This window comes from Oncorhynchus gorbuscha, linkage group LG11, assembly GCF_021184085.1.
Source record: "Oncorhynchus gorbuscha isolate QuinsamMale2020 ecotype Even-year linkage group LG11, OgorEven_v1.0, whole genome shotgun sequence".
Lineage (NCBI taxonomy): Eukaryota > Metazoa > Chordata > Actinopteri > Salmoniformes > Salmonidae > Oncorhynchus > Oncorhynchus gorbuscha.
This window is the reverse complement of record NC_060183.1, coordinates 29,439,651-29,465,741: the sequence shown is the minus strand read 5'-3', so window position 1 is coordinate 29,465,741 and position 26,091 is coordinate 29,439,651. Positions and strand designations below refer to the sequence as shown.

At 42.2% G+C, this 26,091-nt stretch overlaps 1 protein-coding gene across 3 annotated transcripts in view; it reads right to left on the bottom strand.

Moving 5' to 3' along the window:
* The window catches only part of muc13b (mucin 13b, cell surface associated), a 33,770-nt gene extending 22,708 nt beyond the window's left edge, over nucleotides 1-11,062 (bottom strand). For all 3 annotated transcript variants that reach the window (XM_046369295.1, XM_046369297.1, XM_046369296.1), the window contains exon 1: nucleotides 10,857-11,062. In XM_046369295.1, coding sequence (XP_046225251.1) covers nucleotides 10,857-10,920 — 64 coding nt within the window. In that variant the 5' untranslated portion in view covers nucleotides 10,921-11,062. The remainder of the gene's footprint in view (nucleotides 1-10,856) is intronic.
* Between the last annotated feature and the right edge of the window lie 15,029 nt (nucleotides 11,063-26,091).

The following is a 26,091-nucleotide window of genomic DNA, read 5'->3' as shown; positions in this document are numbered from 1 at the left end:
TCTTTATTTGGAGTCTTGTGGGTTCAGCTCTTGACTGTATACAGCTCAAACCTGTCCCAAGAGAACTACAGGGGCCCCTGAAAGAGAACAAAGCTATCCAACCAGCAACACTTGAGGCACCTGGCTAAAGTTTCACTCTACATTGTATATGCCTACTCTGTCAGAGGAAACATATTTACGGGTATCACTCAGAGAAAAAGCAGGTAATGTAATAAAATACACAAGAGTCCACTGTCCAAGGCCATAACTACTAGGCGTAGACAATGCCATTATTTGTACTGTAGGTAGGTAACCTGCTCTGTACTTTGTGTTGTGTGACTAAATAGATTTATCGCTTGGTTACCAGCGTTCACTGGGTGGGTGAGAAGCCAGGAAAGGGACCGATTTTGACTGTCTCTTCCTCTCGTGTCACAGTAAAATTATATAATGATTCACGTCCACCCATAAAACACACAAGACAATTCGTGACATGAATTTGCCCTACATTGAAACTACTTCGTAATGGTTAGGGAAGTAAACTGCAAAATATTCCTGGCACTTGCACTTAAATTCCTAAACCAGCTTTTAGCAACTCCTTTTAATGACCAGTGGCGACCCGTCATTCAGTGCAGGTTTGTCTATTTTGCATGTTATTTTGGCATTAATACGTGTCACATATCAGTTTGCAAACAATGGAAAAAAACGAAACATATTTGAGTTAATAAAGCCGCATACAAACAGTCTCTTTTTTTGTTTGTTTGCTTTCTTGAGTAATGCAGGTGTTCCAGCCTAGCTCAATGCTTTCTGTGGTGGTGGGTCAGCCAGAGGTAAATACGGAGAAATTATAGTTAAAACATATCGGTGCTCATCGGCCATTGGACATAAACACTACACAACAAGTTGGAAATCGCAAATTCAACAATGAGTGGTTCGGAAGGTATCAGTGGCTAACTGCAAACACTGCAAAGCAATCACTAGCCTGCTATTCATTGGAGTGGATGTGTGGTCCAAGTCTGTGTTTAAAGGTCTCTTTTCCAAGCTTAAAAGGATAAACATTCAACATTGGCCATGCTGTCATGATTTCTGCCGCGTTCAAAACAACTGGAAAATCGGAACTGGGATATCTCAGACAACTGGGAACTCTAGAAAAAAACAAGCTTAGACTGGGGAAATACATTTTGAACTGTCATCCAACTCGGAATTCCAAGTCGGGAACCTGGGCCTCTTTCTAAAGCTCCGACCTGAAGATCACTAACGTCATGATTCAACCGTTTATTTCCCCAGAGTTCCCAGTTGTCTTGAAAGCTCCATAAATCCTGAGAATGACAGACTTTGATGATAAAGCCTGATGACAAGATTTGCCCACGAAGGCCCGCCGCACCACCTTCCTGTTCAAGTGAGCAGAGCACAACAACAGGGTGAGTCCAACAATGTCTTGTATGCTGCTGCATAAATAATGTAATATGCCAGGGAGATATGTATACTGTAGCTAAGAAAGTAATACTACGTTTACAATGCATTCGGAAAGTATTCAGACCTTTTTTCCTCAATCTACACACAATACCCCATAATGACAAAGAAAAGGTTTTTTTTTCTGCAAATGTAAATAAACGTCATCTCATAGTGTGTCCCTGAACAAAGGGGCGTAGGTCAAAATCAAAAGTAACAGTCAGTATCTGGTGTGGCCACCAGCTACATTAAGTACTGCAGTATATCTCCTCCTCATGGACTACACCAGATTTGCCAGTTCTTGCTGGGATGTTACCCCACTCTTCCACCAAGGCACCTGCAAGTTCCCAGACATTTCTGGGGGGAATGGCCCTAGCCCTCACCCTCCGATCCCACAGGTCCCAGATGTGCTCGATAGGATTGAGATCCGGGCTTTTCGCTGGCCATGGCAGAACACTGACATTCATGTCTTGCAGGAAATCACGCACAGAACGAGCACTATGGCTGGTGGCATTGTCATGCTGGAGGGTCATGTCAGGATGAGCCTGCAGGAAGGGTACCACATGAGGGAGGAGGATGTCTTCCCTGTAACACACAGCATTGAGATTGCCTGCTATGACAACAAGCTCGTTTCGATGATGCTGTGACACACCGCCCTAGACCATGACGGACCCTCCACCTCCAAATCGATCCCGCTCCAGAGTACAGGCCTTGGCATAATGCTCATTCCTTCGAATCCGACCATCACCCCTAGTGAGACAAAACCACGGCTCATCAATGAAGAGCACTTTTTGCCAGTCCTGTCTGGTCCAGCAATGGTGGATTTGTGCCCATCAGCGATGTTGTTGCCGGTGATGTCTGGTGAGGACCTGCCTTACAACAGGCCTACAAGCCCTCAGTCCAGTCTATCTTAGCCTATTGCGGAGAGTCTGAGCACTTATGGAGGGATTGTGCGTTCCTGGGCACGCATGCCTAAGGCACGTTCACGCAGATGAGCAGGGACCCTGGGCATCTTTCTTTTGGTGTTTTTCAGAGAGAGTAGAAAGGCCTCTTTAGTGTCCTAAGTTTTCATAACTTTGACCTTAATTGCCTACCGTCTGTAAGCTGTTAGTGTCTTAATGACCGTTCCACAGGTGCATGTTCATTAATTGTTTATGGATCATTGAACACGCATGGGAAACAGTGTTAAACTCTTTACAATGAAGATCTGTGAAGTTATTTGGATTTTTACTAATTATCTTTGAAAGACAGGGTCCTGAAAAAGGGGATGTTTCTTTTTCTGCTGAGTTTATATAAAAAACTGAAATATCACATTTACCCCTTGACCCCTTTACTTTTTCCACAATTTATTACGTTACAGCCTTATTCTAAAATTGATTAAATAAAAAATATCCCTCATCAATCTACACAGAAGACCCCATAATGACAAAGCAAAAACTGTTTTTTATGAATAAAACAAAAAGTATTCAAACCCTTTACTCAGTACTTTGTGAAGCACCTTTGGCAGCAATTACAGCCTCGGGTATTCTTGGGTACTACGCTACAAGCTTGGCGCACATGTATTTGGGGAGTTTCTCCCATTCATCTCTGCAGATCCTCTCAAGTTCTGTTAGGTTGGATGGGAGTGTTGCTGCACAGATATTTTCAGGTCTCTCCAGAGAAGTTCGATCGGGTTCAAGTCCGGGCTCTGGCTGGGCCACTCAAGGACATTCAGAGACTTGTCCCGAAGCCACTCCTGCGTTGTCTTGGCTGTGTGTTTAGGGTCGTTCTCCTGTTGGAAGGTGAACCTCCGCCCTGGTCTGAGGTCCTGAGCACTCTGGAGCAGGTTTTCATCAAGCATATCTGTACTTTGCTCCGTTCAACTTTCCCTTGATCCTGACTAGTTTCCCAGTCCCTGCCGCTGAAAAAGATCCCCACAGTATGATGCTGCCACCATTCAGGCCAAAGAACTCAATATTGGTTTCATCAGACCAGAGAATCTTGTTTCTCATGGTCTGAGAGTCCTTTAGGTGCCTTCTGGCAAACTCCAAGTGGGCTGTTAAGTGTATTTTACTGAAGAGTGGCTTCCGTCTGGCCACTCTACCAAAAAGGCCTGATTGGTGGAGTGCTGAAGAGATGGTTGTCCTTCTGGAAGGTGACTATCGGGTTCTTGGTCACCTCCATGACCAAGGCCCTTCTCCCCCAATTGCTCAGTTTGGTTAGGAAAAAGTGTAGGAAGGTCTGCCAGGAAAATGCACACCACACCATAAGAGACGCCAAAACTCTAATCTACTTGTGTGTTCTATATTTTGTCAGTTACCTGTATATGAGACAGTTCATAGCTTGTTTCTGGGAAACCATCTTGGGAAAATTGTGCAAAGTTAGACAATACTTAGCGTGTCCAATCAAAAATGCATCTTTTAACCAATCCTCATTCCTCTAACAAAATCAATGGAGGCCAGAGAAATAAACTGGTCAAAAATCTGTAAAACTGCATCACGACAGCTAGGCTGGATTCTGTGCAAGAATTTTGGCTACTGGTTACTTGACAGGCTCACTTTCCCGTTGAACTTGTCATCTTTCTTCTCGAATCCGCAGGACATAAAAAATTTAGCTAAAATGGATATTGATTTTGAAACATGACTACTAGTATTTTCATATTTTAGTATACACTTTTCATATTCATTCGAAATACCTCTTATTTTTCTACGATTTCTCACAAAAACAAGCCTGTCTCTGAAATCAACGGAGCACTGAGCATATACCAAGATTTTGTTTTCAAAGCCTTTTACATTTAATTCAGCTTGTGTCATGCTAATTTTGAAACCCGCGGAAACAACTTTAAACAGAACCACAAAATGTAAAATCGTCAAAGTTGTTACGAGAAACCTTCACAGCTATGTCAGAGCTCAGTTCTTATTTTCAGATGTATTAGGTTATAAAATCGGACTTTTGGGAAATAGTGTTAATGATACACTACATGGCCAAAAGGACGTGGACACTTGCTCGTCGAACATCTCATTTTAAAATCATGGGATTTAATATGGAGTTGGTCCCCCCTTTGCTGCTATAACTCTACTGGGAAGGCTTTCAACTAGATGTTGGAACATTGCTGCGGGGTACCTGCTTCCCTTCAGCCACAAGAGCATTAGTGAGGTCGGGCACTGATGATGGGGGTTTAGGCCTGGCTCGCAGTCAGCATTCTAATTCATCCCAAAGGTGTTCGATAGGGTTGAGGTCAGGGCTCTGTGCAGGCCAGTCAGGTTCTTCCACACAGATCGACATATGGACCTCGCTTTGGGCACGGGGGCATTGTCATGCTGAAACAGGAGAAGGCCTTCTCCAAACTGTTGCCACAAAGTTGGAAGCACAGAATTGTCTAGAATGTAATTTTATGCTGTAGCGTTAAGATTTCCCTTCACTAGAACTAAGGGGCCTAGACAGAAACATGAAAAACAGCCCCAGATCATTATTCCTCATCCATCAAACTTTACAGTTGGCACTATGCATTCAGGCAGGTAGCGTTCTACTGGCATCCGCCAAACCCAGATGAATCTGTTATCCGTCGGACTGCCAGATGGTGGAGCGTGAATCATCACTTCAGAGAAGACGTTCCCATTGTGCTGACGTTGCTTCCAGAGGCAGTTCGGAACTCGGTAGTGAGTGCTGCAACCGAGGACGGACGATTTTTACGCGATACACGCTTCAGCACTCGGCGGTCCCATTCTGGGAAAATGCGTGGCCGCTGAGCCGTTGTTGCCACTAGACGTTTCCACTTAACAATAACAGCACTTACAGTTGACCGGGCAGCTCCAGCATGGCAGAAATTTGACGAACTGAGTTGTTGGAAATGTGGCACCCTATGACAGTGCCAAGTTGAAAGGCACAGAGCTCGTAAGTATGGGCCATTCTTCTGCCAATGTTTGTCTATGGAGATTGCATGGCTGTGTGCTCGATTTTATACACCTGTCAGCAACGGGTGTAGCTTAAATAGTTTGAAGGGGTATCTACAGTGACAAGAAAAAGTATTTGAACCCTTTTGAAATACCTGGATTTCTTCATAAATTGGTCATAAAAGTTGATCTGATCTTCATCTAGGTCACAACAATAGACAAACACAGTTTGCTTTTCATGTCTTTGTTGAACACACTGTGTAAACATTCACAATGCAGGATGGAAAAAGTATGTGAACCCTTGGATTTAATAACTGGTTGACTCTCCTTTGGCAGCAATAACCTCATCCAAACGTTTTCTGTAATGGCGGATCATACCTGCACATAGGTCAGGAGGAATTTTGGACCATTCCTCTTTACAAAACTGTTTCAGGTCAGCAATATTCTTGGGATGTCTGGTGTGAACTGATCTATTGAGGTCATGCCACAGCATCTCAATCAGGTTGAGGTCAGGACTCTGAATGGGCCACTCCAGAAGGCGTCATTTCTTCTGTTGAAGCCATTCTGTTGTTAATTTACTTCTGTGTTTTGGTTCGTTGTCCTGTCACATCACCCAACTTCTGTTGAGCTTCAATTGGCGGACAGGTAGCCTAACATTCTCCTGAAACATGTCTTGATAAACTTGGGAATTCATTTTTCCGTCGATAATAGCAAGCTGTCCAGGCCCTGAGGCGGCAAAGCAGCCCCAAACCATGATGCTCCCTCCACCATACACCATGCTGTGCCTTTTTCCCGTTGTGTTTTGTGTTACTTCCTAACAACTCAACTGTCGTTTCATCTGTCCACAGAATATTTTGCCAGTAGTGCTGTGGAACTTCCAGGTGCACCTTTTGCAAACTTCAGACATGCAGCAAAGTTTTTTTGGACAGCAGTGGCTTCTTCCGTGGGGTCCTCCTATGAACACCATTCTTAGTTAGTGTTTTACTTATCGTAGACTCACTAACAGAGATGTTAGCATGTTGCAGATATTTCTGTAAGTCTTTAGCTGACACTCTAGGATTCTTCTTAACCTCATTGAGCATTCTGCGCTGTGCTCTTGCAGTCATCTTTGCAGGACGGCCACTCCTAGGGAGAGTAGCAACAGTGCTTAACTTTCTCCATTTATAGACAATTTGTCTTACTGTGGACTGATGAACATCAAGGCTTTTAGAGATACTTTTGTAACCCATTCCAGCTTTATGCAAGTCAACAATTCTTAGTCTTAGGTCTTCTGAGATCTATTTTGTTTGAGGTATGGTTCACATCATGCAATGCTTCTTGTGAATAGCAAACTCAAATTTTGTGAGTGTTTTTTATAGGGCAAAACAGCTGCTCTAACCAACATCTCCAATCTTGTGTCATTGATTGGACTCCAGGTTAGCTGGCTCCTGACTTTGGAGAAGTCATTAGCCTAGGGGTTCACATACCTTTTCCAACCTACACTGTGGATGTTTAAATGATGTATTCAATATAGACAAGAAAAATACAATAATTTGTGTGTTATTAGTGTAAGCACACTGTTTGCCTATTGTTGTGACTTAGATGAAGTTCGGATCAAATTTGATGACCAATTTATGCAGAAATCCAGGTAATTCCAAAGGGTTCACATATTTTTTCTTGCTACTGTGCATACTTTTGGCCATGTAGTGTACGTTAGAGAAAGACCCCACTGAACAATTCAGAAGATCAATGATCATATGTCTTGGTAAGGAAGAAAGGAATTTCATCAACTAAGCACGTTTTCACCCACTCTGGGTAGAGTGGGTGGACATGCTACAATACTATTCCATAGAGTCTGATCCAGATAGGAGGGACGGCCCACCAACACAGTGGTTGGGGAAACACACAAACGTTGAGAACTCTGAGCTGAACCACAAAAGTCCCAATAAAAAAGTTGAAGTTAGTGATGGTAAGACCCATGAGAAAGTAACCGACTGACCTTTATCACCACCTCTCAGATGGATAGAATATTAACTAAAAGGGAATATTTTGCCAAGTTTGAATCTCTCTACGTGACGTGTTGTTTTTTCTCATATTATATCAATTATTCTAGTTTTGTGATTGAATTCAATGAAAGGAACTTATTGTACTCAAAATTACATCTAGGCCAGAGGCCTACATTATCCAGACATTCTATCACTACAGGTGTAAAATTGACCATCTTGTTGCGACATTTCTTTAACAGCCTTTTATCAAGTCATGACTTGCAACAGAGAGCACTTAAAATGTTATTAATTGACAGGGACGATAAGACTGTGTGTGTGTGTGTGTGTGTGTGTGTGTGTGTGTGTGTGTGTGTGTGTGTGTGTGTGTGTGTGTGTGTGTGTGTGTGTGTGTGTGTGTGTGTGTGTGTGTGTGTGTGTGGACATACCTGAAAACACAATTGAAGCCTCACATCTGACCTCCAAGCAACCCACCCCACCCCCTTCTCTCCTACCCACACACACACCTTCGTACTTGCACATTTCCACTGAAAGTGTATGAAGAAGACCAACACAGTTGGGACCCATTACAACTTTTTGAGTCCCTGTCTCATAATCCAAATGTTTGTCCATGTCAATAATTTTCTATCAGGGCACTAATGGCAACACACATCAGTGTCATTGCGTAGTTGTTATACAACACACATCAGTGTCAATGAGTAGTTGTTGTACAACACACATCAGTGTCAATGAGTAGTTGTTAAACAACACACATCAGTGGCAATGAGTAGTTGTTATGCAACACACATCAGTGTCAATGAGTAGTTGTTAAACAACACACATCAGTGTCAATGAGTAGTTGTTAAACAACACACATCAGTGGCAATGAGTAGTTGTTAAACAACACACATCAGTGGCAATGAGTAGTTGTTATGCAACACACATCAGTGTCAATGAGTAGTTGTTATGCAACACACATCAGTGTCAATGAGTAGTTGTTAAACAACACACATCAGTGTCAATGAGTAGTTGTTAAACAACACACATCAGTGTCAATGAGTAGTTGTTATACAACACACATCAGTGTCAATGAGTAGTTGTTAAACAACACACATCAGTGTCAATGAGTAGTTATAAAAGCAATGCATATGAATCAACTCCAATATCTAAGGTCAACTGATCATCAAAACGTTGAGGAAAATATACGCCTATCAACATGACAAGAACATAATGTTCGAGAAGCCAAGGCATTTATGAGGTCATGGACTTTGCCTTTTCGTTTCTCTGGAAAGAAACCATCACAAAAAAGGCCAAGGTACAATACATTGTTGACTACAGTGATCATGGCGAACAAGTGGGGGTTCCCTGAGTAGGCCTAAATGTCTCAGTTCATATTTGTCTCACCACAACAAGAGCCTTAATTGAGGATAGTCCTCCATAGTTGTCTTAAATTGACTCATTCCAGACTGAATTAGATAATTAGAGTCTGAATCAAGCAATATGATTCCTCACTGTGCTAAGTCAAAGGACATTTGAGTCCTCACTAAGCAAAAAAAACGAGGGTATTTTCTGTACAGAGTCATTTTGAGTCTCAATCAAGCCGAGCCATTTGATAATCCCAATGAGCGAGAAACTCAGGGGTCTTCGCTGTGCAGTGTCATTTGAGTTTTAGCCGAACAAGAAGACGGAGGGCCTAGCCATCGCTCTCCTGGGTTACTGTGGTAACATATCCCGCTTACTCAGGGGGATTAGGAGCGCATTCCTGAAATAGTCATTATCCCATCAAGCAGTGCAGGTTGCAGTCCTAGACTACAACAAAAAAAACAGAGATGGGCAATCAGTGGGCCACAGCTGTATCATCTCCTCTCAGGACAGAACATCCCGGTTTGCTATTTACGGGTTGGATGAAGACTTCAATGACCAACTCAAAGCAATTTCTTGATATGATCAACTGGGGGTTCAAAACCGGCTTTTCTTATAGATGCGAAGAAGAACCAACTTAAATTTGCATTCCTTATGTTATCCTTGCTCACAATCAAAAACTTTCCAGAGCCACAGTATTTCAAGCAATGACATTAAAAACATTGTGTCAGGTGGCACGCCACCATAGAAAATAGGTAACCACTTCATATACTGTAGTAAATACTGTAGACCGGGATCAAAGTGTGAATGCAAACCATTTGAAAAGTTCAAATATGACACAACGTTGTTGACGTGGTGACGTGGTTGAGCTAGCACCATCTCTTAAGCCTGGCATACTAGCAGATCCCAGATCAGCCAAACTCTGTAAGGACCAGACTCAAATATAGGAACTAAACAACCTGACTGACATGGAATCTGTGTGGCATCTGCAACAGTTGCAAACACTGAGAATTACCCAAAATATCTATTCAAAAGCTTAGGGCCACCCAAATGACTCTTCAGGAGCAAAGGCAGACTGGTCCTTTACAAAATGAATACTGCATATGCATAGATTTGATGAAAAGGATTTGTTTCCTTCCTTGGTAAGGATTAAACCTACAGCAGTAGCAAAACAATTATGAATGTCTTTATAATAAAATGTTGCAATCGCCAATACATTTCAGCTTAGCTCACCAGACTCCCAACCCATTTATGGCAGTGTACCATCTGAGGGAAATTAAATTACAGGAGAAAATTCCTGGGGGAAATCCTTCAAGTAGCACTCCTTAATCACCCATACTGGTCCACAAGACAACGCTTGGGGGGGCTTTTAGACATGTATCAATACAAGCCAATTATGGATGAGAGGTGACTATAGAGATGCTCCTTGTGAAAAATAGCTAGTTAATGTTTGCTGTAGCCTAATGCTTGTCTTCAATTGCAGAGATACAGAATGACATATTAACTTTGAACAATGTAAACATGCACAGAAGGGTATTAAAAAAAGACTCAAATGTTGACAAATAAGCAAATGCAGATGTTTCAACAATGACAATTATAGGCCTACTAATTTCTTTGAATTTGTGTGAGTAAATTAGTATTGGAAGTTAGAAGTGACCATTGAACAGCAGATTGAGCGCTCACTCTTCAGAGGCAACTTGAAAGCATTACAGCCTTTTACCAACGATAGATAGCCTGCTTTCATTAACTTCAGTCTTACTCCTGATTTATGAGAACGGAAGGATAACTCAGTGCATTACGTCTTATGATTTAATTCCAACTTTTACTGATTTATTTCGTATTTTTATGTGTTTAAACTCCAGCTCATAACCCATAGCACCTTTCCGTTTCTTTAAACCTAGAATCCTTAGTTCCGACATCCATTTTTCGACTTTGTAAACCTAAACAAACACTGTATAGCCTCAAAACATGGTTAAACTCAAATGTTGATACCATGGATGGTCAGTCCTTTCATCCATAGCTCAGTCTATACATTTGAGAGTTCTCCAGGCCCATCCCTTTGTTTGTTTTTTAGCAAAACTGAGGCAGGGAATCGCTTTGTTATTGTTTCGATTAAGGATTCTAGCGTTAAGACTAACTAAACTGGGTTGAAATGCGTTGTTCGACAAGACATTCAATAGACTATATAATGACAACCTGTTGTCCAAAATGGGAGAGAGACCGTTAAACTTACTTGTTATCTGTCCGAAAACGGCCACTGCAAGGCATAAGACGAGAATAAGTCTAACGACGAACATCTTGCTCAGCTCATGAAATCAAATTCATATAAAAGGAAAAACTTTCTTCAGGTTAAAAAACGGAGACAGGCGATCAAATACGACGTTTTCTAGGTGCGTCGCCAGGTAGTCTTCCTCCTTGTGTGAATACTAATGGCTCCAGGTGTCTTTGACCACTCATCGCGAGGGCGGCACTTATTTTATTTTATGAGTGTGTTAATGCACTATGATCACTTAATAACCTCGTCATTCTTAGTACATATATATATATATTTTTAATAGAAGGACACAATCAATCCGCTCGCCTACTTTCGTGTTTAGGGTAATTGTCATCCTAGGAATAAATTCCGCGCCGCCAAAAACAGCCGATCTCTTACTTAATAAAAATATAAATGTATTTATAAGGCTCTGGGGTTTGCCATGAAAAGTAGTGGGAAAGACTAAATGGCGTATTTTGGACATATCAAAGTGAGTCAATCTATTTTGCAATATGACAAGAGTCGAAAATAGGCTACATGCAGTAGGCTATCTGGTCAGATATAAGTAATTTATGTTTGACCCCATTCTAATGTAATATCATCAAAATAATATATATCATAATGATTATGGCTAAAGACCAGACATTTTGAGTAAGTTTAACATTTCTAACATAACTATAAGCTTAATAAGAGGCTCATGCATAACAAGTTATAAAGCATTTAAAGCTGGCTATACCTGTAGGCTTTAGACAAAGTTTGACCAACATTTAAAACTAAAATGTACAACCGGACACTATTACCCTCCACTCCTTCTTTCTTCTCTGATAGTATTGACTCAAACATACATCTTGACATAAAAAAAGTAACATTCCAGAAGATAAATGATACATTAACAGATTCTGAGATCGATAATATTATGCTATATTTTCCAAATGGTGTCCACAAACTGATCAAGCACCTATGGAGTGATAATGTAATTTAGGCTTCTTGATCAGAAATGAAAAGTGCTTTGCACAATTGATGTTGCACTTGCTCAAATATTTTTACAAACAGCATTGCAACTGAACTTGCCCAAAGACCATATAACAAATAGCATATCCATTGTCGGGATATGTGTGCTGGCTGTGTCGTTGCATGTTTTTGTCTGGTGCAATAAGAGCCGAAATAAATTTAAACGTACATTATCAATGGACAAGGGGTTGTGTTGAACATGCAACAATTTCAAAGATTTGACTGAGTTACAGTTCATATAAGGAAAACAGTCGATTGAAATAAATTCATTAGGCCCTAATCTCTGGATTTCACATGACTGGGAATACAAAACGTAGGTCATGGCATGGATCAGAAAACCAGTCAGTATCTGATGTGACCACAATTTGACAAATGCAGCAGGACATCTCCTTCGCATAGAGTTGATCAGGCTGTTGATTGTGGCCTGTGGAATGTTAACCCACTCCTCTTCAATGCTGAAAGATGAGGTGATGGCGGCGGATGAATGGCACGACAATGGGCATCAGGATCTCGTCACAATATCTCTCCATTCAAATTTACCATTGATGAAATGCAATTGTGTTCGTTGAGCGTAGCTTATACCTGCCCATACCATAACCCCACCGACACCATGGGGCACTCTGTTCACCACATTGACATCAGCAAACCGCTCGCCCACACGACGCCATACACGTTGTCTGCCATCTGCCCAGTACATTGGTGAAGAGCGTTCTTCTCCTGCGTGTCAGTGGCCATCGAAGGTGAGAATTTGCCCACTGAAGTCGGTTACGACGCCGAACTGCAGTCAGATCAAGACCCTGGTGAGGACGAGGAACACGCAGATGAGCTTCCCTGAGACGGTTTCTGACAGTTATAATAATAATAATATATGCCATTTAGCAGACGCTTTTATCCAAAGCGACTTACAGTCATGTGTGCATACATTCTACGTATGGGTGGTCCCGGGGATCGAACCCACTACCCTGGCGTTACAAGCGCCATGCTCTACCAACTGAAGTTTGTGCAGAAATTCTTCGGTTGTGCAAACCCACAGTTTCATCAGCTGTCTGGGTGGCTGGTCTCAGACGATCCTGCAGGTGAAGAAGCCGGATGTGGAGGTCCTGGGCTGGCGTGGTTCCACGTGGTCTGCAGTTGTGAGGCCGGTTGAATTTACTGCCAAATTCTCAAAAATTCTTATTTACAATGACGGCCCACCCCGGCCAAACCTGGACGAAGCTGGGCCAATTATGCACCCCCCTATGGGACTCCCAATCACAGCCGGATGTGATACAGCCTGGATACGAGCCAGGGACTGTAGTGATGCCTCTTGCACTGAGATGCAGTGCCTTAGACCGCTGCACCACTCGGGAGCTGTTCTGGAGGCAAAGTGGGGTCAGACATGGTTTATTAGAAGGTTGTACTAAATAAACTGTCCAGTGATATTTCCATACTATGAGGTTGGAATAATACTGTGAAGGTTGGAATAATACTTTGAAAATGATGTCAATGCCCTTTTAGTGTAAGGCAAACTATTGCTTGAGAAACTGCTCTTTGCTAAGAAGCTATTTTTGTTTATTTGTGACCATTTTAATTGAAAACAAATCACAATAAGGTAACTTAATTGTTACTCAGAAATGATTTGATATTGAGATAAAAATGGCTGCATTGGACCTTTAATAGAGTTCTTAGAAATGTGGTCTCATCAAAAACTGAGGGAGATTTTACCGTCATTCTGTTACCAAACTTTGCATATGCACGGTTCCTCAAGTAAGTGTGTCTTTGTAAAATAGTCAGTGGCAATAGTTAAAAGTAGACATCCTGCATATTGGTGTATGGTTTGTTGAACTTTGCAGGCAAGGATTCCTGCTTGGCATACATTTTAAAGTGAAAAGGCAAAGTCTCAGCGGCACTCGTTTACCGTGGAATTGCCCTTCACTCGATGTTGACATTTTCTACATAATATTCAGTAGTGTGCAGCTATCGTAGGAGGGAATTTCCATATAAAATCTGAGTGTTCTGATCATTCCAAATTACAAAAAAGTAAACAAACATATCAACTTTATATGGGATGATTTATGATAGGGAACAGCCGGGAATAGAAATGTGGCAATGCGGGTTCCTGCTTCACCAGCCTTGTAACATGAAACGTTTCTCCATCACATGCACAAAAATTAGTTTGTCAATTTAATCAATCGAATTGCACCAATTCATTTAGTTTGACCCCAATTCAGTGGATCTGACCCTAATTATCATATGCATGATCAATGTTTGACGATTACATGTCATTTCTATCAATACATGGTTTGGGTCCATTCAAGTTCAGTTCTATTAATACATTTTTTATTCATGTGGGGCTAAATGGAATGCATCTCATTTCTATAAACGATTGATGTAATTACCCTGATATAAGATTGGCCTCCTTGTTAATGACCAATGAAGATTTCAGACCATCCACATTGTCAAGGCTCTGTGGTGAACCCCTACAAATTATAGGGCTATACTTGTCTAGCGAAGGGGCACTGTACCAATGATTTACAGTACATTCAGAAAGTATTCAGACCCCTTGACTTTTTTCCACATTTAGTTACATTACAGCCTTATTTTAAAATAGATTAAAGTATTTATCCTCATCAATCTACACACAATACCCCATAATGACAAAGCAATAACGCGTTTGCACAATTAAAAAAAAATCTATTAAAAAAATAAATCTGAAATATCACATTTACATAACTATTCAGAACCTTTATTCAGTACCTTGTTGAAGCACCTTTGGCAGCGATTACAGCCCCGCCCGGGCTCTGGCTGGGCCACTCAAGGTCATTCAGAGACCTGTCCCAAAGCCACTCCCATGTTGTTTTGGCTATGTGCATAAGGTCATTTGCCTGTTGGAAGGGGAACCTTTGCCCCAGTCTGAAGTCCTGAGTCCTCTGGAAAAGGTTTTCATCTCTGTATTTTGCAATGTTCATCTTTGCCTCCTGACTAGTCTTCCAGTACCCTTCCACTGAAAAACATCCCCACTCCTGAGTGATGGTGCCAGGTTTCTCCAGATGTGACGCTTGGCATTCAGGCCAAAGAGTTCCATCTTGGTTTCATCAGACCAGAGAATCTTGTTTCTCATGGTCTGAGAGTTCTTTAGGTGCCTTCTGGCAAACTCCAAGTGAGATGTTTGTTTTTTATTTGGGTATATATATATATATTTTTTTTTTTGGGGGGGGGGGGGTATATACACACACACACACAGTTGAACTCAGTTTTTCACAATTCCTGACATTTAATCCTAGTAGAAATCCCTGTCTTAGGTCAGTTAGGATCATCACTTTATTTTAAGAATGTGAAATGTCAGAATAAAATTAGAGAGAATGATTTATTTCAGCTATTATTTCTTTCATCAAATTCTCAGTGGGTCAGAGGTTTACATACACCCGATTAGTATTTGGTAGCATTGCCTTTAAATTGTTTAACTTGGGTCAAACGTTTCAGGTAGCCTTCCACAAGCTTCCCACAATAAGTTGGGTGAATTTTGTCCCATTCCTCCTGACAGAGCTGGTGTAACTGAGTCATGTTTGTAGGCCTCCTTGCTCGCACACTTTCAGTTTTACCCACAACTTTTCTACGGGATTAAGGTCAGGGCATTGTGATGGCCACTCCAATACCTTGACTTTGTTGTTCTTAAGCCATTTTGCCACAACTTTGGAAGTATGCTTGGGGTCATTGTTCATTTGGAAGATCCATTTGCGACCAAGCTTCAACTTCCTGTTACGTCCGTTGTTAGAAGGAGACCAAGGTGCAGCGTGGTAGGAGTACATTATACTTTTATTTTAAATGACACCAAAAAACAACAAAATGCAAAACGAACGTAAAGCTATATGCAGTGCAGAAAGCAACTACACACAAACAAGATCCCACAACTGAAGATGGGAAAAAGGTATGATCCCCAATCAGAGACAACGATAGACAGCTAGCTGCCTCTGATTGGCCAACAAAGAAATAGACAAACTAGAATGCCCTCCCAAATCACACCCTGACCTAACCAAATAGAGAAATATAAAGGCTCTCTAAGGTCAGGGCGTGACACTTCCTGACTGATGTCTTGAGATGTTGCTTCAACATAACGACATAATTTTCCTTCCTCCTTCCCATCCATTTTGTGAAGTGCACCAGTCCCTCCTGCAGCAAAGCACACCCACAACATGATGTTGCCACCCCCATGCTTCACAGTTGGGATGGTGTTCTTTGTCTTGCAAGCATCCCCCTTTTTCCTCCAAACATAACGATGGTCATTACGGTCAAACAGTTCTATTTTTGTTTCATCATAAAGGGGTATTGTGTGTAAAAAACATTTATTTAATCCATTTCAGAATAAGGCTGTAACGTAACAAAACGAGTTAAAAGTCAAGGGGTCTGAATCATTTCCGAAAGCACTGTGTGTGTATATATACACATACATACATACACACATCAAACTCATTCCACGGAGGGCAGAGTGTCTGCATATTTTCACTCCTCCCTTGTACTTGATCAATTAACTAAAATCACTAATTAGTAAAGAACTCCCATCACCAGGTTGTCTAAGTCTTAATTGAAAGGGAAAAACAAAAACCTGCAAACACTTGGCCCTCCATGGAATGAGTTTGACACCCCTGGTGCACTGCTTTGAAGCCACCGCACCGCCATCTTGGCACTCCAACATCTTTATTTTTTTTAAATGTAGTCGCTACAGAAATGCATTTACTAATGTCTATATTTGTTTTTGACACAATTATTATATTACAGACACCTTCATGCATACTTTTAAATTATATTACAGTACCAGTCGAAAGTTTGGACACACCTACTCATTCCAGGGTTTTTCTTTATTTTTATGATTTTCTATATTGTAGAATAATATTGAAGACATCAAAACTATGAAATAACACAAAAAAGTGTTACAAATCAAAATATATTGTATGTTGAGATTCTTCAAAGTAGCCACCCTTTGCCTTGATGACAGCTTTGCACACTGTTGGCATTTTCTCAACCAGTTCATGAGGTAGTCACCTGGAATGCATTTCAATTAACAGCTGTAGCTTGTTAAGAAGGAAATCAATTTCACAAATTAAAACTTCTACGGGATCGGTGTCCCCCTGACGGGACAGTTGAGCTAGCGTGAGCTAATGTGATTAGCATGAGGTTGTAAGTAGCAAGAAATTCTTGTTAATCTAACTGCACTGTAGCTATTACAGTGAAAACATACCATGCTATTGTTTGAGGAGAGTGCACGGGAATGTAATTGAAAATGTATATATTGACCAATTAGGCAAATTTGGGCAGACTTGATACAATATTTTAAACAGAGGTTCCTTGGATCAGTCTAAAACGTTGTACATACACTGCTGCCATCTAGTGGCCAAAATCAAATTGCACATAACCTGGAATAATACATTGTGACATTTCTCTTGCATTTCAAAGATAGGAAGGAAAAAAAATTGCATGTTTTTTTCGGATTATCTTTTACCAGATCTAATGTTTTATATTGTCCTACATTAATTTCACGAACTTCAAAGTGTTTCCTTTCAAATGGTATCAAGAATATGCATATCCTTGGTTCAGGTCCTGAGCTACAGGCAGTTAGATTTGGGAATGTCTTTTTAGGCAAAAATAGAAAAAAAGTGTCCAAACCTTAAAACGTTTCAGCCAATCAGTTGTGTACAGAAGATAGCCCTATTTGGTAAAATACCAAGTCCATATTATGTCATGAACAGCTCAAATAAACAAAGAGAAATGACAGTCCATTACTTTAAGACATGAAGGTCAGCAAAACCATCAAGCGCTATGATGAAACTGGCCCTCATGAGGACCGCCAAAGGAAAGTTACCTCCGCTGCAGAGGATAAGTTCATTAGAGTTACCAGACTTAGAAATTGCAGCCCAAATAAATGCTTCACAGAGTTCAAGTAACAGACACATCTCAAAATCAACTGTTCAGAGGAGACGGCGTGAATCAGGTCTTCATTGTCGAAATGCTGCAAATAAACCACTACTAAAGGACACCAATAATAAGAAGAGACTTGCTTGGGCCAAGAAACACAAGCAATGGACATTAGACCGGTGGAAATCTGTCCTTTGGTCCAACTGCCATGTCCTTGTGAGATGCAGAGTAGGTGAATGGAAGATCTCTGCATGTGAAGCATGGAGGAGTAGGTGTGATTGTGTGGCGGTGCTTTGCTGGTGACACTGTCTGATTTATTTAGAATTCAAGGCACACTTAACCAGCATGGCTACCAAAGGATTCTGTAGCGATACGCCATCCCATCTGGTTTGCTCTTAGTGGGAATATAATTAGTTTTTCAGCAGGACAATGACCCAAAACACACCTCCAGGATGTGTAAGAGCTATTTGACCAAGAAGGAGAGTGATTGCGTGCTGCATCAGATGACCTGGCCTCCACATTCACCCGACCTCAACCCATTTGAGATGGTTTAGGATTAGTTGGACTGCAGAGTGAAGGAAAAGCAGCCAACATGTGCTCAGGATATGTGTGAACTCCTTCAAGACTGTTGGATAAATATTCCTGGTGAAGCTGGTTGAGAGATTGCCAAGAGTGTGCAAAGCTGTCATCAAGGCAAAGGGTGACTATTTGAAGAATCTAAAATATATTTTGATTTATTTAACACTTTTTTGGTTACTACATATCTGCTATTTCATAGTTTTGATGTCTTCACTATTATTCTACAATGTAGAAAATAGTTTAAAAAAGAAAAACTCTTGAATTAGCAGGTGTGTGCAAACTTAACTTAATATATAAAAACATTTTCCTTAAAGTATAATTTTAAGAAAGTACTAATGTTACTGTCACAACTACAACAAAATAAATACTTAAATACATGTCATTTTGTCTTTACATTTAAATGAAATACTGTAGAATTCCATTCATTCCTATGGAGGACTGCTTTTCTGAGGAGTGCCAATATGGCCGACCAGTGCCTTCAAAGCATTTCCATGGCCAAAAAAATAACATCAGCAATCCAGGGTTTATATACATCATTGCACTGTACCCACTATAAGACAAGGCCCATTGATTGTCATAAAACTTTGACATTGGCCTCACAAAGGTGAGAAATGTAAACACTAGAAGAGACTTATAGATTAACAGGCAGGCATGGCAAGGGTGCGTCATCGTTACGGCTCGGAAATTGCCACTGTTGCATTCCCATGGGAAAGTCCACAGTTTCTCACGTCACTTGCGGGCAAGGCCATCTCAACCACACCCAACTCGATCATTGCAGATGGTGGCAACATACTTTAACGATGATTAGGACCACAATTTGAACACATTGGACCAAGAGTTCACTTGGCCCAGCCCTACAGTAGTTGGACAAAACTTCAGCCAACAGCTTTGACAGGGTGAGAGATAGTCAGCTTGGCTTTGACGGCAGTGTAATTACACACTGTATTTTGATGACAGAATAAATGTGTTGATAATATGAATATAATGGTAAGATACTCAAATATAAAGGGGTGGCAGCGTAGCCTAGTGGTTAGAGCGTTGGACTAGTAACTGGAAGGTTGCGAGTTCAAACCCCCGAGCTGACATGGTACAAATCTGTCGTTCTGCCCCTGAACAGGCAGTTAACCCACTGTTCCCAGGCCGTCATTGAAAATAAGAATATGTTCTTAACTGACTTGCCTGGTTAAATAAAGGTTTAAAAAAAGACTCAATGACCAAACTGGTGGTTTAAATCTAAACTGGGAGAGAGGAGACTAATAGAAAATAAAACTGTATATTTCCACATAACGCTCCAAAAGAGCCAGTATGAGGTGAATCAGAAAACATGCTTGAAATACATTTGACGATTAATTGTTTTTAGGGCAGGATGTGGATGAAAACTACACTCCAAATATCAAATGGGTTAGGGAGAGGTTGAATACTTTCTTGAGAAAAGTATTCAAGCCCTAGCCTGTTGGGGGCCCTAAGCAAAAATGTTGTTGGGGTCAGGGCCCTTGGGCACATGTCCAGTGGGTAATTAGACCATGATTAGCCTACTACAAGTTTAGATAGCTGACTAGACTAATTTACCAATCTAAAAAATAACTGATAACAGTAAACTGCTTAAATCAAATCTAAGTTTATTGGTCAGTTATACAGATTTGCAGATGTAGCAGGTGCAGTAAAACATGTGTGTTTCTAGCTCCAACAGTGCAGTAATACCTAGCAAAACTCTTCGGTCATGGAAACAGTCGTCAATTCATATCAAAGGGACCTAATGTGTGCCAGGAAATCATTCCCCAAACCATTACGCCACCAGCCTGTACCACTGACACCAGACAGGATGGGGCCATGGACTCATGCTGCATACGCCAAATCCTGACTGCCAACAGCATGACACAACAGGAACCGGATTCGTCAGACCAGGCAATGTTTTTCTCACTCCCGGTGTGGTAGCCTGCTGCAACAGCCCATCCGTGATAAGGACCGACGAGTTGTGCGTTCCACGATGCCGTTCTGCACACCACTGTTGTACTGCCCTATTATTTGTTTGAGGCTCGCCTGTTAGCTTGCACGATTCTTGACATTCTCCTTCGACCTCTCATCAACGAGCAGTTTTGGCCCACAGGATTGCCACTGACTGGCTGGTTTTGTTTTCTTGCCGCACCATTCTCGGTACACCCTAGACACTGTCGTGTGTGAAAAGCCCAGGAGGCCAGTCGTTTCTGCGATACTGGAACCGGCACGCCTGGCACTGACGATCATACCACGCTCAAGGTCAATGGAACAGGAACTGAATGCCTCGATGCCGGGTCTGCTGCGTTACAGAGAAAACCACTGCTATGTGACTCTCAGTCTGTAGAAGCGTATTATTTTCGTGAATGGAGTGGTGTACCTAATATCATGGCGTACACACGGAGTAAACCAAACATTAGAAACAACTTCCTAATATCGAGTTGCGCTGCGCTCCCCCCACCCTTTTGCCCTCAGAACAGCCTCAATTAGTCGGGGGCATGGACTCTACAAGGTGTCGAAAGCGTTCCACAGGGATGCTGGTCCGTGTTGACTCCAATGCTTCCCACAGTTGTGTCAAATAGGCTGGATGTCCTTGGGTGGTGGAACATTCTTGATGCACACGGGAGACCGCTGAGCGTTAAAAGAAACAGAGGCGTTGTAGTTGTTGACACTCAAACCGGAGCGCCTCGCACCTACTACCGTACCCCGTTCACAGGTACTCAAATATTTGGTCTTTCCCATTCACCCTCTTAATGGCACACACACACACACACACACACACACACACACACACACACACACACACACACACACACACACACACACACACACACACACACACACACACACACACACACACACACACACACACACACACACACACAAAACTCATGTTGTGATTGTCACGAGGCTTAAAAACCCTTTCATCTACACTGAATGAAGTGGATTTGACAAGTGACATCAATATGGGATCATTGCTTTCACCTGGGTCAGCCTCATGGAAAAGGTTCTTCATGTTTTGTACACTCAATGTATAGACAGTACGGACAGTATATGAATAGATAAGGTGTGTCCAGCAGTAGATGTGTAGGATGAGCAATGACTAGAATAATTACTGTATATACATATGAAGAGGGTAAAACAGTATGTACACATTATTACATTGACCAGTGTTCAATGACTATGTACATAGGGCAGCAGAAGATGAAGCATAGAGTAACGGGTGGTGGCCGGCTAGTAAGAGTGACGAAGGTTCAGGGCAGGCTACTGGGCCGGCTAGTGATGACTGTTTAACAGTCTGATGGCCTGGAGATAAACAGCTTCTATCAGTCTCTCGGGCCCAGTTCTGATGCACCCGTACTGTCGGTCTTCAAAACAAATTTATTTGTCACGTGCGCCGAATAGAATTGGTGTCGACCCTTACAGTGGTAAGCTTACTTACAATGCCTTTAACCAACAATGCTATAAGAAAAATAGGTGTTAGTTGAAACAGAAAATAAAAGCAACAAATAATTAAACAGCAGCAGTAAAATAACAATAGTGAGGCTATATACCGGGGGTAACGGTACAGAGTCCAATGTGCGGGTGCACCGGTTAGTTGAGGTAATTGAGGTAAGATGTAGGTGGAGTAAGTGTTAATAATAAACCTCTGCAGCAGCATAAAAGAGGGGCCTGGGTAGAGCCCTTTGATAAGCTGTTAAGGAGTCTTATGGCTTGGGGGTAAGAGCTGTTAAGAAGTCATTTGGACCAAGACTTGGCACCCCGGTACCTCTTGCCATGCGGTAGCAGAGAGAACAGTCTATGACTTGGGTGGCTGGAGTCTTCAAACAATTTTTAGGGCCTTCCTCTGACACCTGGTGTAGAGGTCCTGGAAGGCAGGAAGTTTGGCCCCAGTGATGTACTTTGTTGTGCCCTCTTCATGACTGTTTTAGTGTGCTTGGACCATAATAGTTTTTTGGTGATATGGACACCCATGAACTTGAAGCTCTCAACCTACTCTACTACAGCCACATCGATGAAAATGGGGGCGTGCTCGGACCTTCTTTTCCTGTAGTCCACAATTATCTCATTTGTCTTGATCACGTTCAGGGAGAAGTTTTTGTTCTGGCACCACACGACCAGATCTCTGACCGCCTCCCTATAGGCTGTCTCATCATGGTCGGTGATCAGGCTTACCACTGTTGTGACATCAGCAAACTTAATGATGGTGTTTGGAGTCATGCCTGGCCATGCAGTCATGAGTGAACAGGGAACACAGGAGGGAACTGAGCAGGCACCCCTGAGGGGCCCACGTGTTAAGGATCAGCGTGGCGGAAGAGTTGTTACCTACCCTTAAAACCTGGGGGTGGCCGTCAGCAAGTCTAGGATCCAGTTGCAGAGGGAGGTGTTTAGTCCCAGGGTCATTAGCTTAGTGATGAGCTTTGAGGGTACTATGGTGTTGAATGCTGAGCTGTAGTCAATGAATAGCATTCTCACATACAGTTGAAGTCTGAAGTTTACATACACTTAGGTTGGTGTCATTAAAACTCAATTTTCAACCACTCCACAAATTTCTCGTCAACAAACTATAGTTTTGGCAAGTCGGTTAGGACATCTACATTGTGCATGAGACAAGACATTTTTCCAACAATTGTTTACAGAGAGATTATTTCACTGTATCACAATTCCAGTGGGTCAGAAGTTGACATACACAAAGTTGACTGTGCATTTAAACAGCTTGGAAAATTCCAGAAAATATCTTTAGAAGATTCTGATAGGCTAATTGACATAATTTGAGTCAATTGGAGGTGTACCTGTGGATGTATTTCAAGGCCTACTGTCAAACTTTGCTTGACACCATGGGAAAATCAAGAGAAATCAGTCAAGACATCAGAAAACAAATTGTAGACCTCCACAAGTCTGGTTCATCCTTGGGAGCAATTTCCAAAAGCCTGAAGGTACCACATTCATCTATACAAACAATAGTACACAAGTATAAACACCATGGGACCACACAGCCATCATACCACTCAGGAAGGATACGCGTTCTGTCTCCTAGAGACTAACGTACTTTGGTGCGAAAAGTGCAAATCAACCCTAGAACAACATCAAAGGATCTTGTGAAGATGCTGGAGGAAACAGGTACAAAAGTATCTATAGCTACAGTAAAACGAGTCCTATATCGACATAACATGAAAGGCCGCTCAGCAAGGAAGAAGCCTTTGCTCCAAAACCGCCATAAAAAAGCCAGACTACTGTTTGCAATTGTACATGGGGACAAAGATCTTACTTTTTGGAAAAATGTCATCTGGTCTGATGAAACAAAAATAGAACTGTTTGGCCATAATGACCATCGTTATGTTTGGGGGAAAAAGGGGGAGGCTTGCAAGAAGAAGAACATCATCCCAACCGTGAAGCACGGGGGTGGCAGCATCATGTTGTGGGGGTGCTTTGCTGCAGGAGGGACTGGTGCACTTCACAAAATAGATGGCATCATGAGGTAGGAAAATTATGTTGATATATTGAAGCAACATCTCAAGACATCAGTCAGGAAGTTAAAGCTTGGTCGCAAATGGGTCTTCCAAATGGACAATGACCCCAAGCATACTTCCAAAGTTATGGCAAAATGGCTTAAGGAGGACAACAAAGTCAAGGTATTGGAGTGGACATCACAAAGCCATGACCACAATCCTATAGAAAATTTGTGGGCAGAACTGAAAAAGCGTGTGCGAGCAAGGTGGCCTACAAACCTGACTCAGTTACACCAGCTCTGTCAGGAAGAATGGGCCAAAATGCACCAAACATGTTGTGGGAAGCTTGTGGAAGGCTACCTGAAACGTTTGACCCAAGTTAAACAATTTAAAGGCGATGCTACCAAATACTAATTGTGTGTATGTAAAGTTCTGACCCACTGGGAATGTGATTAAAGAAATAAAAGCTGAAATAAATAATTCTCTCTCTACTATTAGTCTGACATTTCACATTCTTAAAATAAAAGTGGTGATCCTAACTGACTTAAGACAGAGAATTTTTACAAGGATTAAATGTCAGGAATTGTGAAAAACTAAGTTTAAATGTATTTGGCTAAGGTGAATGTAAACTTCCTACTTCAACTGTAGGTGTTCCTTTTGTCAGGGTGGGAAAGCGCAGTGTGGAGTACAATAAAGATTCTATCATCTGTGGATCTGTGGATCTGTATGCAAATTGGAGTGGGTCTAGGGTTTCTGGGATAATGGTGTTGATGTGAGCCATGACCAGCCTTTCAAAGCACTTCATGGCTACAGACGTGAGTGCTACGGGTTGGTAGTCATTGAGGCAGGTTACCTTAGTGTTTTTGAGCATAGAGACTATGGTGGTCTGCTTGAAACATGTTGGTATCACAGACTCAGACAGGAAGATGTTGAAAATGTCAGTGAAGACACTTGCCAGTTGGTCTGTGCATGCCAGGAGTGAACGTTCTGGTAATCCGTGCGGCCTTGTCAATGTTGACCTGTGTACAGGTCTTAGTCACATTGTTTACAGAGAGCGTGATCACACAGTCTTCCGGGCCAACTGATGTTCTCATGCATGTTTCAGTTGTACTTGCCTCGAACCGAGCATAGAAGTAATGTAGCTTGTCTGGTAGGCTCGTGTCACTGGGCAGCTCGTGGCTATGCTTCCCTTTGTAGTCTGTAATAATTTGCAAGCCCTGGCACATCTGACGACTGTCGGAGGCGGTGTAGTACGATTCAATCTTAGTCCTGTATTGACGCTTTGCCTGTTTGATGGTTCGTCAGAGGGCATCAAATCAAATGTATTTATATAGCCCTTCGTACATCAGCTGATATCTCAAAGTGTTGTACAGAAACCCCAAACAGCAAGCAATGCAGGTGTAGAAGCACAGTGGCTAGGAAAAACTCCCTAGAAAGGCCAAAACCTAGGAAGAAACCAGGCTATATGGGGTGGCCAGTCCTCTTCTGGCTGTGCCGGGTGGAGATTATAACAGAACATGGCCAAGATGTTCAAATGTTCATAAATGACCAGTATGGTCAAATAATAATAATCACAGGCAGAACAGTTGAAACTGGAGCAGCAGCACGGCCAGGTGGACTGGGGACAGCAAGGAGTCATCATGCCAGGTAGTCCTGAGGCATGGTCCTAGGGCTCAGGTCCTCCGAGAGAGAGAAAGAAAGAGAGAATTAGAATTAGTGAGAGTATACTTAAATTTACACAGGACACCGGATAGGACAGGAGAAGTACTCCAGATATAACAAACTGACCCTAGCCCCCCGACACATAAACTACTGCAGCATAAATACTGGAGGCTGAGACAGGAGGGGTCAGGAGACACTGTGGCCCCATCCGATGACACCCCCCGGACAGGGCCAAACAGGAAGGATATAACCCCACCCACTTTGCCAAAGCACAGCCCCCACACCACTAGAGGGATATCTTAAACCACCAACTTACCATCCTGAGACAAGGCGAGTATAGCCCACAAAGATCTCCGCCACGGCACAACCCAAAGGGGGGCGCCAACCCAGACAGGAAGATCACATCAGTGACTCAACCCACTCAAGTGAGGCATCCCTCCTAAGGACGGTATGAAAGAGCCCTAGTAAGCCAGTAACTCAGCCCCTGTAATAGGGTTAGAGGCAGAGAATCCCAGTGGAAAGAGGGGAACCGGCCAGGCAGCGACAGCAAGGGCGGTTCGTTGCTCCAGAGCCTTTCTGTTCACCTTCACACTCCTGGGCCAGACTACACTCAATCATATGACCCACTG